This window comes from Danio rerio, chromosome 1 (genome assembly GCF_052040795.2).
Source record: "Danio rerio strain M-AB ecotype USA chromosome 1, GRCz13ab, whole genome shotgun sequence".
In the NCBI taxonomy this organism is placed as follows: Eukaryota; Metazoa; Chordata; class Actinopteri; order Cypriniformes; family Danionidae; genus Danio; species Danio rerio.
In genome coordinates, this window is record NC_141021.1 from 54958832 (window position 1) to 54975223 (window position 16392).

The window sequence follows — 16392 nt, forward strand, 5'->3', positions numbered from 1 at the left end:
CAAACAATCTTACCAATCAAGCAACCATGCTGTCTGCAGCCATGCTAACAGAGGAAATCTTTCTGGTCTTCTGTGTTGTTTGGTGTGTTCTGCTCGATTTACTGCAACAGTATTTACTGCAGTCTCAAACTCCACCCAAACACCAGCACCAGACTAATATATTTGTTTTCACGACATTTAACTATGAATACTATTTAGTGAAGGTTTGACTGGCGGAAATTATTTTGTAAAGAAGCATCATTTGGGAATGATAAGTAGCGATCATGTCACCTCAGCGTTTAAAAAACACATGAGATACTGATAATGAAAGCATTTTCCAAAATAATAGGCTAAATACTGTCACATTTTGTATGATATTTTTTTTTATGAATCACAATTTATTTGATTTAGGAAACATTTTCAGATACATTTCTTATTTTCTATATGGAAACAGTTTTTTTACAGGTTTGTAGTGTTTTGTTTCTATAACATACATTTAACATACGTTTTAATGGCCTACATTGAATCACAGACACAAAATTAGCAGACCTCCATGCTTTTTTTAAATAAAAGTGATTAAATGTTTATTAAAGCAAAAGTGTCAGATTTACAGTAGAACGAATCACATTCATCATTTTGACAGGTTTAATCCTTTGATTAACAGTTGTGTTTGTGTTTTAAAATCTGTTGATGTGCTTTTGTCTGAGTTTGAATATCACAAATCGTCTATTTATAAACAGTTTCTATTAATTTAATACATAAATTCGGAACTCTGTTAACCTCACTGAGTCAAAACAAAGGATGACAATAACATTTTTACCACCTAATTTAAACACTGTCATAATTACTTCCTAATTATAGCATTTTTGTGTTTTCTTTGAGTAAAAAAAACATTGAAGTACATATTTAATCTAAACCCAACCATGATTTAAACAATATATATATGATTTCTTTCAGCTTAAATGACACATTTGACATCGATTTCTATTTGATTTTAGAGCTAGTGCTGCATTATTACAGTGATTAGGTCAAATTCTTCCAAACCTGATAGAGACCATTAACAACATAAAGACCAGGAAACAGCCCACAACATGAGAATACAAACTAACTCAAATAAAAGGGAGGAAAAAGAAAAGCACTAAGCCCTGGACCTTTAACCAAGTCTCTTTAACCTCCATTGCACTTTTGGCAGATGATGAATGTAATCTGCGGCTTCAGTTGGAGATCACACAGCTTCTGATCCAGCGGCACTGTTTTGCCATTGCAGACCAGATACAGGTTCTCTACCTGCTTTGGTGTGAGCTTTAGGACTTTCTGTAGCATTTCCCTGCCGGTGTTAGTGCGCTCTATATCCACGGTCTTCTTTTCCTTTGGGCCATTGTTGATGCTCACTGTGAGTAATTTTTCATCCGGCAAAACAGACTTTTCAACCTTGAGAGAGACATGGATGGCCTTTTTCAGTGGGTTATAGGGATCAAGCTCAGCATCTGGAATGGCTCTGACACAACGCCAGGTATCACGTCTTAAATCCAGAAACCTATTGAATCGAGCCTGAAAATGAACCAAGATATTTATGAGTATATTACAATAAATTACAAAAGTTTATTATGAAGCTTAATGGTGTTAAATTTCAGCAGAATACCATGACCAATGTTAAATGAGTTTCTCCATTGAAATGCATTTAAAATAATCTTACCAATCGTTCAATATCAGCTGCAGCCATGCTGTCTAACAGAGGAAATCTTTCTGCTCTTCTGTGTTGTATGGTGTGTCTGTTCCACTTACTGCAACATTCCTTTTATCATAGTTTCAAACTCCGCCCAAACATCAGGATCAGACTAATAATATCCTTTGTCAACTTCACTACACTTAAAAAAAAAAAAAAAAGTTTAAAAAAAGTACCAGGCACGTGACCTCAGCATTTAAAAAACTCCTAAGAGACTGATAGTGAAAGCATTTCACAAGGTAATCAATATTGTCACATTATACCTTTCCAAACAATTGGAAAATCCCCTGCATTTGTGTTAATTTTCAAAATGAAACCTCTTCTCTCACTGAAAACATTAACAAAAGCAGTTCTTTAACATATGAGAAGCAGAAATTAAACACAATTAAATGATTTAGGAAATGCATTTTCAGATATTCTTCTTAAAAAGCTGACTGGAATAAGTTATAGCATCTCATATTTATTTGCCTTTAAACTTGCTGTACAGAGATTACATCAGACGCGAGTTTCTCAGTGTGTTGTTTAATCACAATGGCTGATATAATTTATATAATGCCAACTTGACCTCACTTTTGCCACAGAAAGACAACAGAGACCAGAGTTGTGAGTATATGAGTTCATTATAAGGACATTCTATTGCAGTGGATGATAGAGATGGACCAAATGATATAGACTAATTGGTTAAGGAGATAAAGTTAGTTACACAGAGGGACTGAGAGACAGACAACCGGATGGGAACCTCACTAGGAAGAAGAGATGAATATTTTGGAGATGACAGGAAACAATCTATCACTGACCACTCGGGTTAGTACTTCTGTCTATCGACAAGGTCAGACACTGAATGAACTGAGGTGCTGGTATTTATAGTGCTGGAGTCTTGACTGGGAATGACATGCAGGTGTGGGGCTAATCAGAAGTCAAGGTGATGGTAATTGGAGTGATGGGGATGACTGTGAGTGGGAAGAACCTGGCCTGGCTGTTACAGACTGAAGCAGCCGTCACACTGCACTTTTCTCCCCATAGACTTCCATTCATATGCACTCGAATGCATCAGATCAGAAATTTAAGGTAATGTGGCAAGTTTCGCAGTTCGCTACAGTGGAAAGTTCAAGCTTGCTGAACTCTGACCTGCGAAATCGCATAACTTGACTGCGTGAGACCAACCGAGTATCAAAACATGACCTTTTTAAGCTCTTCAAGAAAAGGGGGCGGGATTAAGCAAGATGATTGGACTTTTAAAAAAGCAAGCGATTGCTCAATATTTTGAACTTCTGTCCAGAGAGATCATGTTTTGATCCTCGGTTGGCCTTACGCAGTCAAGTGATGCAATTTCTCAAGTCAGAGTTCACCAAGCTTAAACTTTCCAACGCAGCGAACTGAGAAATTTATCGCACAAGCTTGCATTTCCGGTCTAATGCATTCACGTACATATGAATGGACGTCTATGGGGAGAAAAGTGCAGTGTGACCATGGCTTAACGTGGAAACACAAGCTTGTGCAACAAGTTTCGCAGTTCTCTGTGTTGCAAAGGTTAGGCTTGGTGAACTCTGACCTTTGAAATCTTATCATTTGACTGCGTGAGATCAATCGAGGATCAAAACATGACCTCTCTAAACAAAAATTTTAAATATGGAGCAATCGCTGGCTTTTTTTTATAAATGTCAAATCATCTTTTCGCAGGGCCATACAACAGAATTTTGCAAGCTCAAATTCAAGCTTGAACTTTGCAATGCAGTGAACTGTGAAACTTGTAGCATGAGCTTGCGTTTCTGGTCTGACGCATTCATGTGTGTATGAATGGAAGTTTATAGCGAGAAAATTGCAGTGTGACCGCAGCTTTATCTATAGATCAGATTTTTTCCAACTATATCTGCAGTTTGCTGTGTGTGTTCATTTATTTGCTTGGTTAATTTTGTAAAAAAAAAAAATGTTTTATATTTATTATTGCATTGTGTATATAAGTTGTTATCTATGCAAATTTTGTTGTAACTGTTATTTTTATCATTAAATCAGTTAAATATTCAGGCAGTTCTTACATTTTTCATTTCCAGACACATCCGTAGTCTGAACTTAATCAACTTTCACTTTTGAATTGCTTAATTTAGATTTGAAATGCTTTATTATTGTGGTTTAGTTATGTAATGAAGAACAATTTTTCTAATTACCTTCCAAGTAATTAAACTACTATTGTAAAAATGAAACTAGTCGACTTTTTATTAGTCATATTTATTTGGGGTCAGCCTGAGAAACAATAGAAATCTGGAGGGGAAAAAAAGCCATTATGCATTTACGATCTCTGCTTTTTTTTTCGGATTTTCTTCTCATTTTTTCAGATGTTCTGCTTTTCCACATGCCAGGCTTTTTTAAATATAAGCAACTGTAGTTATTGAAACAAACATGTACAAGAGCAAATCATATTCATCATTTTGACAGGTTTGATGCTTTTATTAACAGTAGTGTTTATGTTTTAAAATATGTTAATGCTTGAATATCACAAATTAACTATTTAAAAATATTTTCTGTTTTTCAAGAGTTCACACTTAGCTGATGATTGATAATAAAGCTAGTTTGGCGTGCTGTCCCGGGAGAGAGCCCTGAGCTTATAAGATCCTCAAGCCCTGGGCTCCCCCCCCCTTTGCAAGGCGAGAGGGGAGTTTGAGCTCAGGTAGATCTCGATGACTCTCCCTCTTTCTTGTTGTATCTAAGTGTCAGATATGGATGCTAAAAGGTGTACTCAGAGTTTAGCTAAAGTATTTGGATAAATTGTTTAGAGTGCTTGTTTTTGAACTGTGGAAGGAAACCAGAGGACCCGGGGAAAACCCACACGACCACGGGGAGAACAGGCAAACTCCGCACAGAAATGCCGTCTGGTTTGGAAAGGAATTAAACCAGGGGCATTCTTGCTGTGAGGCAACAGCGCTAATCGCTGGCCACCGTGACGCCCGCTTGAAAGGAGGGAAAGTAGGGTTGGGTGGGGGGGTTTCTTCAAGACGAAGGTGCTTTAACCAAGTCTCTTTAACCTCCATGGCAAATCCGGTAGGAGATGAACTTGGCATTGGGCTTCACCTTGAGATCACAAAGTCTCTGCTGAGGATGAACTGTTTGGCCATTTAAGACTAGACTCAAGCTCCCTAGGCCAGCATTTTGCAGCATTTGCTCAATGGTATAAGTGGTGTGCACAACCACAGGAATCAGGTTTCCAACTCCGCCATTATTGATGAATACAGTGAAGATTTCGGGAATTAGAGAAACAGCTGTTTGAACCTGGAGGACGGTGTGGCTGGTGTTTTCCAGAAGCTCATGGTAGTGAACAGATACCGTGTTTTGAGGGCCTCTCCTCACACGTCGAGTGGTCACACGTGCTTGGGTCTGAAGATGAGTTGGGGAGAGAAAGAATTTTGAGTTTATTGCCATATCAGCCTTTTCTGGCTATTTAATGCCGAAAAAAATAATAATTTGCAAACGTTTTACAATAACTTATTATTATTATTAATGATTTCTTTAACATTTTTACATTTTACAAACAACATAGAAAATATAGAAAATAATAATAAATGTTAAAATAATGAAATTTTTTTTTTTTTTATTAAATAATACCCAGTTACACAACTAAATGCTGGGCAGATGTTTACATTTTTGCAACAATCTTAATGTTACAATTCAAGTGATGAAAGATTACAAATTTATGTATTTTATTGTCAAGAGCTAGCAAAGGTGATCAGTCTAGATTCAGATAGAAAGTTTTAACGTAAAAAAAAAAAGGGCTTCCAAATTTTAACGAATGTTCTGTCTTTGAAGGGAGTATCTAATCTTCTCTAGCTTGAATATACGAAACATCTTTCAGCCACCGCACATGTGAGGGTGGCCTGGGGCTCTTCCAGTTTAATAAAACATTTTTTTATTATTTATAAAGTTGATAAATAATGCGCATAATAAAATAAAAACTATTCATTTTTTTATACTATTTTTGGAAAAAATTTTTCCAATATATATTTTCACAAAATTTACATTTAAAAATAACTTCTTTGAAGTCTCTCCAGATAAAAATTGTCTTGATAACTCTAGAAATAGGTCATTGCTATTATGTATGATATTACAATCTTGACCAGCACAGATCAAGCAGTGTTTGTATAGTTTCTGACACACTGCCAACGTTTACGTGTTGGATTTCAAAACCTTTAGCATTGAGCCTGAAAATAAACTTAGATATTTATGAGGAACAGAATCTTAAAGTTGTTTAATGTTGTTTAATCTAAGCAAAATATCATGACCAATGTTAAATGAGTTTCTCCACTGAAATGCATTTCAAATAATCTTACCAGTCAGACTAATATCCTTTGCCAACTAAACCCTGACATTCAACTATAAATAGTGAAGGCGGAAAGTATTTTATAAAGAAGCACAGTAGAAACATACCGATCACGTCACCTCAGTGTTCAAAAATCAACAGAGACTGATAATGAAAGCATTTCAGAGTATAATAAATATTGTCACATAAAACTTTACAAAGCAATTGGAAAATCCCCTGGATGTGTGCCAATTTTGAAAATGAAACCTCTTCTACTAAAAAAAACTAATTAATTGAGAACAAAAATAGTTCTTTAACATATAAGAATTATAAATTAAACAGTTTTATATGATTTAGGAAATGCATTTTCAGATATATTTCTTAAAAAGATGACCGGAAACGGGTTACACCAACACACATTTATTTGCGTTTAAACTTGCTGTACAGACATTAGATCAGACTCGAGTTTCTCAGTGTGTTGCTTTATCCCAATGGTTGACATAATCTGGTCTACTTTGAGTCACAGATCAAAGATGATGAGCCCTCCATATTGAATTGATCCACAAAAGATTTCAGCATGTCGATGTTTGAGGAGATTTTCACACATCTGTAGAGAGACATTCTCTAGGAGCTGCTGGTGGTTTTCTCTGTGCTCTTCTTGACTTTAGGGGGTGTTTTCTGCACCATGGAGAGCGTGTCTCTTTTCTCAATCTTCCTCAGCTGTTTCTTCTTCATCCTCTTGATCTTTGCTGTATTTTTAATCTGATATAGACAAAACAGGAGAGAGTTAGGAAGATAAAGAAACATGTGGCAGCGTTAAGCTGCGGTCACACTGCACTTTTAGCCCCATAGATCTTCATTCATACATATGCGAATGCGACAGACAGAAATCGCAAGCTTGTGCGACAAGTTTCGCAGTTCGCAGCATTGGAAAGTACAAGCTTGGTGAACTGTGAGCTGTGAAATCACACCCCGTGTTTGCGCCAGATCAATCGATATCAAAACATGACCAGAATATTTTACAGAAATGTAAAATATAGACCAATCACTCGCTTCTATAAATGTCTAATCATCTTGTTTAATCCTGCCCCCTTCACAGTATAGTGCTCAAACTCTAGTGACTGCGGCTTACGAAACATGTACAGTTTCCTTCTATTAATAGACGAAATAAGATTTCTTTAAAGTCAGTAATAAAGTTTAAAAAAGTGCTAATAATTATGTCGGGTTGACAATAGAGCTGTGGGATATGGGCAAAAGAAACCACCGTAATTTTATTGACAATTTGCAACTTCGATTTTACTCACGATTTTGTCACAGACTGACTGAATCTGTGTTTACAGCGTGAATCTGAAACATTTCAAAAGAAAAACAATTATAACTTTATCAAAGACCTGTAATGTGTCTCGAAAACAGACCTATGGTAAAACAAGTGTGTGTGTGTGTGTGAGCGCGCAAGTAAGGCTTTGATGTTCTGCTTGACCAAATATCAGAAGTAGTTGCGTTTATATAAACAGATTTGTTTTGTCACGTATAGATCATAAACGTCGTTGTGACACTGCTGTGAAATAAGACGTTCACAAATCACATCTTTTGCGCGCACAAGTCCATTATATCTAATGGAGGTGCGTGGATTGCGTGCACATATTATCCCTTTTCACACAGTGATATTGGTAAATATCCGGAAAATTTCCAGAACAACTTTACTGGTAAATTAAGAAAGCGCTGTTCACACAGACACGGACGTTACAGAATTTTTCCAGAAAAGACGGTTTACACATCCATTCCAAAATACCGGTAAATTCTGACATCATTAACCAGAAATAAACAGCTGCGCTTGTATTTGTAAACATTTGACTACATTACATATTCTGTGGATGGATCAGTATTGTGAACAACTTCGATGAAAACATATGGAGGAACACTTTGGCATGTCGAGATGTACTTATGTGTGTGAGCTGGCGCTCACTGGCTCCTTTACGTGCACACATGTCAGAGCTTAAAGGTAAACAAACAACGGCTTATCATAAGCATTTTACCGATATTATTTATACATTTGGCTTTAAGAATGAACAGAAACGTTATCTGACTAACATCAAGCAGCTAAATGCGTCTGGAAAATATTGAAAGGCTTTTAATTTCATAAACTGCACTTACGTGAATGAGCCTAAGTGTTCTGATTGGCTAAAGTAGACGTCTTACGTCAGCACGTTCTAGACGTGTACGCGCTCTTTCCGGCAATCTTCCTTCTGCGTTCAGATCAGAGCAGCATTCCCGCAAATTACCGGTAATGTTACAACTTCTTTTTTCTGGAAAATTGCTGGAACAAATTTACCGGTATTTTCTAAAAGGGCCTGTTCACACATACAGACCTTTCTGGAAAATTGCTGGTAATTTTCCGGAAAGGTCTGTATGTGTGAAAGTGGCTATTGAGAACGGCACATGCGCGTATGCCTGGTGTGCATGTCATCTCCTGAGAAAATGGTTGATGGTTCCCACAAAGCATGTTAAAAATGTTGAAGGAGGAGATGCGCTGACACTTTCCACTCGCTTCTGGCGCAATATACTGACTTACAAATTGTTCTGCCATACATCGGCCTTCCTGTTTCTAAAGTAACTTAACCCCACACCACAGTTGACTTTTTTTTGTCACTAAGTCCTCCCGTGCTGAACGCATTATCCCTGTATATGCAGGCTATTCAGTCTCCTGTTCTTGCGCCGTTTAGGTGAGCTGTGTTATGATTGGTTCAAATACCATTCTGCAGGAAAATTGTGCTGTCAGGTGATTTAGAAATGTCTAAATTGCAATTTCGATCCAATTTTAATGAATCACACAGCCCTAGTTGACCATTCCAAAGTATGGATTCATTTTGACAGGGTAAGATATAAGTCCAAAATGAATGACAATAATACTCACAAAACATTTTAAAACTTTTTTTGTTTGCACCAAAACAGCTTTTATGCCAACATGACCTGACTTCTCTATGTCGAATTTTTTATTTAGATTATACTTCTGCAGTTTGTGTCATATTTGTTAATTTATTGGCTTAGTTAATAAGGTTAAAAAAGTTAAAAAAGGTGTTTTATATTTGTTCTTGCATTGTATATTAATAAGTTGTGATGTATGCAAATGTGTTGTATTTTGTGATTTTGATTATTTAATTACTTAAATGTCTTTACATTCTTTTCCTCAGACACGTTCATAGCATGAACTTAAGCAACTTTCACTTTAAATCAGTTTTAATCCTTAATTTAGATTCTAAATGTTTTATTATTGTGGTTTAGTACACCTGGAATGCAGAACACTGTTTTTAATAACTTTATTGCTATTAAAAAAGTTAATATTGTAAAAATGCAATCAGTCGACTAATGACTTAAATAAACAGAGATTAATCGACTTTGAGTATTTTAACTTGAGGTCAGCCTGAGAAACAATAAAAATCTGAAGATAAAAAGCCATTCTGCATTTACCACTTGCACAATCTCTGCTTTTCTCTCATTTTCTGCTCGTCTTTTCAGATGCTCTTCTCTCCTCTTCTTCTTTTCCTGCAAAAATAGGTAAATAGGTTAAAAAAAGGTTAATACATTAATGAAAAGCACGTGATTTCAGATAATAATTACCCATTTTAAACTGAAAGTTAATCACATTTTTCGGGAAAAACCTTTTGGCATTCTTTACAGGTCACAAGCTTTCTGTTTCTTACTGCTTATATAACGCATCAATTAAAAGAAATGGACACTAATATTTAGCAGAAACACATTACATTTAAAAAATAGTGACAATAGAGGCATCTGTTCTATATAACAAAAGTTTTCTCTCAAATAAATGCAATAATTTTAAACTTTAAATCGATCCTAACATCTAAAAACATTAAGCAGCACAATTGTTTTTAACATTAATAATAATAGTAATATTATAAAATGTGTTAAAAAGCACCAAATCAGCATGTGTGAGTGATTCCTGGAAGATTATGAGACACTGGAGAATAATGATGCACAAAATTCAGCATTAAATCACAGGAATAAATGACTATATTAGGAAAAAAACATATATTATTTTAAATTCTAATATTTTTTTCACAATATTTTAGTTTTACTGTACTTTTTTAAAAGCTGTGCAAAGGCTATTTCTGAACAATATTGTATGTAACAAGAAGACATTAGTTCCCTGCTATGTGATACCAAATGCTTTCCCCCAAAACAAGCAAGGAAACCCTTAGACACGAGAGTGTTGGACAACATTAATTTCAGTAAACAAGTCATGGCAGAATCTGACCTCTTTCTCTCTGGCCTGCTCATCTTTCAGCTGTTGGTGGTACAGCTTGACCTGCTGCTTTTCTCTCTTGGCCTCCATCTTCTTCTCCCATGATGTGCACAGAGGTTTGTCTCGCAACAGAGCGGAGAACCTATAAAACAAATAAGACATAGTAAATGCTAGGGCTGCCAATATATCACTTTAGCATTGATATCGCAATGTACGCATCGACAACAGACATATTGCAAAGATCTGCAATGTTGAATTGGAATTATATTTGACCAGGAGCCAGAGTTCAGAAAAAGGCCATAATGGAGCAAATGTTCATCATTTACATGTTTTAAGGTCTGTGACTGTATGAGTATATCAAGAGAGTTTAAAACATTCAGGCACAAGGGACTATACCATTTGAAACATTAATAAAAAATATTTGTATTGAATTATTTATACAATGAAAATGCGATGTAGAGCAATTTTACATTTGATTATTCAATTTCTGTCCCTGAATTCTTCTCAAATAGAGCGACTCAAGTCATTTGGTGAAAATATATTCTTATTCCAAAATAAATAGCAGAAAAACAAAATACTGCAATGTCATGCAGCCCTGGTATATAGACAAAACAGAGCAGGTAAGTGAACCTTAAAGTGGGGAACTTACTATTATGGCCCGTTTCGTACCGTATGGTACAATATGGTTCGGTACAGTTTTATGGCCGTTTCCACTGTCAAAAGGTACCTAAAAGTGCACCGTACCACTTTTTGGGCATCCTTTGCAAAGGGTACATAGCACGACAAAAAGGTACCAAAGGCGGAGCTAGACGCGCAGCTGAACGCAAAAAGATACGTCACTCGCTCATGTAAAAGTGCAATGTTTAACTATTATTAACACCTTTTGGACTACTATGAACTCAGAATGAGGGAATTACTTTCTAACAGAGGTTACACGTGCTGGTGAAGCTCAAAGCCTGATTTATACTTCTGCGTCAGTTGACCGGCATAACCAACGGCGCATGCAACGCACGTGGCTGTGCATTTATACTTCTGCGCGCTGTCTCTGTCGGTCTGCATTAACACTTCCGAAACGCTAGTTGGCAGTGAGGTGTAAATGTTCCTCTGTGTCGAGTTTCTTCGCTACTTTTTTTGCTTTTCCTGAACACTTCCGGGATGTACAAGGGGCTCAAACTCGCTCACTTTGAGGCAGGAACCGGCGGACGTGCAACAACTTTAACTATGAGGTAAACACAAAACAAAACTTTCCATCCGGAGCTCCTTCACGGGACTCCACACATGTAAACAATCGCTCGCGCGGCTCTCAGTCCCGCCCAGACTCGTCAGCGCTACCAAACCGACCAATCACAGAGCTTACGCTACGCGTCGTTGCGACGTGTAGTTACATTTTTTGAGAGGTGCACGTCAGTGACGGCGATGGCCACGGCGAAGGGCTATGCGTCAGCGCCGTAGCATACGCCGGTGTTTGACGCAGAAGTATAAATCAGCCTTAAAGATGCAAATGAGAGGTTTGCACTGACTGTGGGCTATGTTGCGAATGTTTTGAACCCAAATAAGGACTAAATGACTGCTGTGTGAAGATTTTCTGTAATTGCTAACATAATGTAAGGGTCTGTATGTGTTCATATATGTTGCATTTATTTATTTATTTTATATAATTGCAGACATTACAGTAGGCTATTTTACACTACAGCCTGATTATATCTGCATAGATAATCAAATCATGTTCATAGAAAGGTTAGTAATGAACATTTATACAGAAGTACTTATGTGTATAAAGCATCTGTTTTGTGAGAAATGCTTTTCATATGATATGTGAACAACCTATAACATCGATTTAAACTTTGTCCTAAAACATGCACACCAAAAAGAGTTCAATTGGTTGCATTTTAGCAGTGGAACCGCAAGCCTGATAAAGGTGACCTGTGCCAACGCCATTAAACTGTTTAATGATGTTTGATCTAAATGAATAAGATCATCAGCCAAAATACAGACTGATATATGACAACACAGGATTATATCAATGATACAGAACAAAAGGCCTATCCCTGGTTCTTAGGAAAACCACTGGCTAAAAAAAGCCAACATTCGACATTCTCCATTGCTTTGCCAACTTTCTTTATATAAACATTTCCGCCTAGACTGTAAAAAAACTAAATTATATAATCAATTAGTCACGACAACATAGTTTTTTAGCTATGTACAAGTTAATCTTGTTCCAACTTCATTTTATAAGTCACGCAAGCTGCTTTAAGTCAGTTTAATTTAAGTTCAAATGACTCAAAGTTAATTTAATTCAGCTTAAATATGGAAAGTAACCAGTATTGTTTTTGACAGTGGAGGTCAGCAAAACAATTCAGGGATGTCTTCTTTTAGGTTTAAATAGAATTGTAAAAAAAAAAAAAAACTAAGAAAAACTTTAACTAAGAAATTTATTAAATAACAGAGAACATTTCCAGAAAATTATCTTTTGGTCATCAAAATTAAACAAAGGCTTAATAAATTGGAACCATATGGGTGCAAGTTTAAGTGTTTGATGTGATGTGCACAAACCAAATGGGACTGAAATGGGATTGGGGAAAAGTTGGCTTAATATTCACACATTCTGACTTTTTCCTTAACCTAATTTCAGCAATGTAGTCTTCGCAAATTCTAAATTGTCCTGGCTAAAATGAGAATCATGATTTTTTTATTATTTTTTTGCTTAAAATTAAGATAACGATTTTCTCACGATTCAGTAGATGTAAAATAAAGGGTAATATGGGTAGGCCGTTATTACTGCTTCTTCTCAAACATATGGTAAATAAACAATTATAATATTAGGCCTATGTGTAGCTCTACTGTTGGTTAAAATGCTATATTTTGTATAGACTTGGATTGGTGGACTTAGGATTTAAAGTTGTCCTGTTTGTTAATTCCCAGTAAAGTGAAGACATCAGAATACAACTATTCATAATTCTTAAGTTGAACTATTATGTTTGAGACATGTGCTTGTCATTGACAACATCATTTCAACATTTTTTCAGTGGTAAAATGAAACATTTGTCATTATCAGATTCCCTTTTGCATTATATTCATCTTTATATAGACTAGAGCAGTGTACTGACATTGTAAACATTTATTTTCATGCACAACACTTTGTGTTGACTATGAAAGAAAAAACATGCTTGTCATAATCATAACTCTAAAACGTGATATGATCATAAATGATGTGCTCGCTTTTGCTTTTCACTGTTGAGTACGCTCACGTCATGGCTGCTGTCATTTTGAGATCAGTGTTGTGATTATTATTATTAATAAAATATTTAAATGTTCAGGCAGCCTTTACCTCAACAAACTGAACGTTATTTACAACTTTATCAACCATTATTCACAGCCTATGCAGGTTCTGTTCACTCAAGTAGAAGTGAATGGCGGGAACGCGCGCATCCTCTTGGTAGTAAACAAACAGTGCGCTATCTCATGTGTGATTTTATGGCCGTAAATACATCATTACATGAAGACAAAAATGACATATTGGGTGAATTATACCAAAATACAGAATGTGACACTATTAACCCCATTTAGAGGTGTCCATGTTGCTGAGCAACGTATGTGAAACAACGTGAAGTCTTGTGCAACCGCATATACGCTTCTATCCTGGACTTGAAAATATAATTGGCTGTATCGTAACTGGCTGATTCGTGTGTAGGGGAGAATCGAGACCTTTTTTCGATTAATCGTGCATCCCTAATTAGCAGCCAATGGCTATTAAAGTACAACATTGTTTACAGTCAAATAAATAGTGCTAATGTTGTTTTGAAGTCATACTTGCACGTGATTTCAGACCAAACAAAAAAGGGACTGTGTCACAAGTTGTCACTGTTCAAAAATGAACAAATGTGCAAATATAAAAACCAACTTTACCTCAATCTAAAAGGGAACCATATGGATTGAGGTAAAGTTGGTTTTATATTTGCACATTCATTCAATGACAACTTGTGACATGCTATGCTAGGACATCCCAATATTGTTTACCACACTCTTTGAATATTTGGTCTGAAATTACATGCAAGTATGACTTGAAAACAACATTAGCATTATTTAATTTTGTACTTTGATAGTCGTTGGCTGCTAATGTGATGTCACTATTTAGAATTTGCAAAATTGCAAAGACTACTGAAATTACATTATTAAGAAGAAAGTCTGAATGAGCTAATATTAAGCCAACTTTACCTCAATAATGAATGTTAAGTGCTTGCTGGGATGTAAACAAACCATTATCTGACCAATTGAGATAAAGTTGGTTTTATTTTTGCGAATTCTGACTTACTCCTTAAAATTACACATTCAGAAAAGTAGTCTTTGCCATTTCTAATTCAATTCAGCTTTATTTGTATAGCGCTTTTACAATGTAGATTGTGTCAAAGCAGCTTCACATAAATGGTCAATGGTCATATTATAAGACAAAGACTATGAAAGTACAAAGTGTTCAGTCAAATAAATAATGCTACTGTTGATTTGAAGCCAACATGTGATTTCAGACCCAATGGTACCATGGTAAACAATATAATGAGTACATCACAAGTTGACACTGAATGAACGTGGGAATATAAAACCAACTTCAACCCATTACATGGTTTCAGTTATAAATGTTTTGTTGTCATTTCATTCATACTGGTTTATTAGTACAGTTTGCTTTAACATTTTATTTATAACTAGAAACTATTCACATGTTACATTGGTATTTTTATTCAGTGAAATTAACTGTATTGTTTACTATTAATACAAACTGTAGTAAAATAAACATGGTGACCATATAAATTACCTTTGCTTCTTTCTGTCCTTCCACACTCTTCCAGATTTGGGTTTTCCCAGAGGAACCACGTTGCTTTTCTTCTCACTGGACTCAGAGTGAGTCCTCTTTTTGGCCTTGTTCGCTTTCTCTGGGTTAACTGGACCACTGGATCCTATATTTTTGTTATTTGCGACATTTTCTTTCTCGCTGGTCTGATCTGAAGCGATTAAAAGTGCATTATCTGATACTGCAGACTCCTGACTTGCTTCTGCTGCTGCAGCTGTATTTACATCTGGACACGCGGCTTCAGTCAATGAACTGCTCTGGTCAGTTTTAGCATCTTCTGTAGGTTCCTCATGGATGTCTATCGCTTCTTCTGGGACTACTGACTTTCTGGTCCTGCGGACGGGGGCTTTGGCCGCGGGTGTCCGTATTCTGCGACCGCTCCGTGTGCGACTCACAACCGGAGAATCCACTTCATTATCGGATCCTTCTAGATTCGCAGCATCGCCTCCGTCTGATTCTTTACATGTGGACATCTTTGGGGTCGTGTCAACGTAGAAATATATGAACTAATACAATCCTTACATGTGCGGAAACACACGTGTATCTCTCCAGTGCTTCCTAGAGAGTCGAAGAAAGGACAAGAGTCCAACAGAGAGTCGACATCATCATCTAGTGGTTGGGAGAGTAACTAGTCATGGATGTTTGAATCATTTCTCGCGAGTCGATTAATGAATCGATTCAAAGATTCAAGACTAGTGATTACAATGTATGATGATCTATCTAGTCTTCTTTATCCCTATCTCTCCACTTTTTACTAACATTTAATTTTAAATGTTGTAAAATCCCTATTAAGACGTCCAATTTTTATAAACACGCCTTAAAACACATGGAGACTTATAAGCATAACTTTCCCCCTCACTCATTTATTATTTGAAACATTCATTTTTTTTTCGGCTTAGTCCCTTTATTAATCTGGGGTCGCCACTGTGAAATGAACCACCAACTTATACAGCATATGTTTTACGCAGCAGATGTCCTTCCAGCTGCAACCCATCACTGGGAAACATCCATACACACTCATTCACACACATTCAAGACGGACAATTTAGCTTACCCAATTCACCTGTACAGCATGTCTTTGGACATGTGGGGGAAATCGGAGCACAGAAAATAAACCCATGCCAACACGGGGAGAACATGCAAACTCCACACAGAAATGCCAATTGACCCAGCTGAGGCTCGAACCAGCGACCTTCTTTTACTCATGGCGAATTTAAAGTAATACAGTTTGGTTTTGGTGACCCTTTATAAGAAAAGGTTTGGGCACCCCTGGTCTAGTTGTTGGATTCAATTTG

The 16392-nt window shown here is 36.4% G+C and overlaps 2 protein-coding genes across 9 annotated transcripts; both read right to left on the reverse strand.

Moving 5' to 3' along the window:
- Window positions 1-536: 536 nt before the first annotated feature.
- si:ch211-217k17.10 lies at window positions 537-2541 on the reverse strand. 8 transcript variants are annotated; one of them, XM_087236442.1, is made up of 4 exons: window positions 2503-2541; window positions 1969-2033; window positions 1676-1847; window positions 537-1530 (listed from the first exon to the last, which is right to left on the reverse strand). In XM_087236442.1, exons 3-4 carry the CDS (start codon window positions 1700-1702, stop codon window positions 1147-1149), a joined length of 411 nt encoding a protein of 136 aa, XP_087092568.1. In that variant the 5' UTR covers window positions 1703-1847; window positions 1969-2033; window positions 2503-2541; the 3' UTR covers window positions 537-1146. The 8 variants fall into 8 exon arrangements, with proteins under 8 accessions (XP_087092568.1, XP_087092567.1, XP_087092569.1 ...); XM_087236441.1 differs by having other exon boundaries at window positions 2450-2541; XM_087236443.1 differs by having other exon boundaries at window positions 2409-2541.
- Window positions 2542-6397: 3856 nt separating this feature from the next.
- ccdc86 (coiled-coil domain containing 86) lies at window positions 6398-15710 on the reverse strand. The gene is made up of 4 exons (NM_001145359.1): window positions 15062-15710; window positions 10267-10396; window positions 9462-9536; window positions 6398-6755 (listed from the first exon to the last, which is right to left on the reverse strand). Exons 1-4 carry the CDS (start codon window positions 15568-15570, stop codon window positions 6618-6620), a joined length of 852 nt encoding a protein of 283 aa, NP_001138831.1. The 5' UTR covers window positions 15571-15710; the 3' UTR covers window positions 6398-6617.
- Window positions 15711-16392: the final 682 nt, after the last annotated feature.

What these genes read in the sequence shown, in the direction of transcription:
- si:ch211-217k17.10 (XM_087236445.1), bottom strand. Translation starts at nt 1,702, where the DNA reads ATGGCTGCAGCTGATATTGAACGATTG. An exon ending in CAGCTGATATTGAACGATTG is followed by an intron (nt 1,531 to 1,675) that starts GTAAGATTATTT and finishes GTTCATTTTCAG; the next exon opens with GCTCGATTCAATAGGTTTCT.
- ccdc86 (NM_001145359.1), bottom strand. Translation starts at nt 15,570, where the DNA reads ATGTCCACATGTAAAGAATCAGACGGAGGCGATGCTGCGAATCTAGAA. An exon ending in AAGGACAGAAAGAAGCAAAG is followed by an intron (nt 10,397 to 15,061) that starts GTAATTTATATG and finishes TTTGTTTTATAG; the next exon opens with GTTCTCCGCTCTGTTGCGAG. An exon ending in AAGCAGAGATTGTGCAAGTG is followed by an intron (nt 6,756 to 9,461) that starts GTAAATGCAGAA and finishes TGTCTATATCAG; the next exon opens with ATTAAAAATACAGCAAAGAT.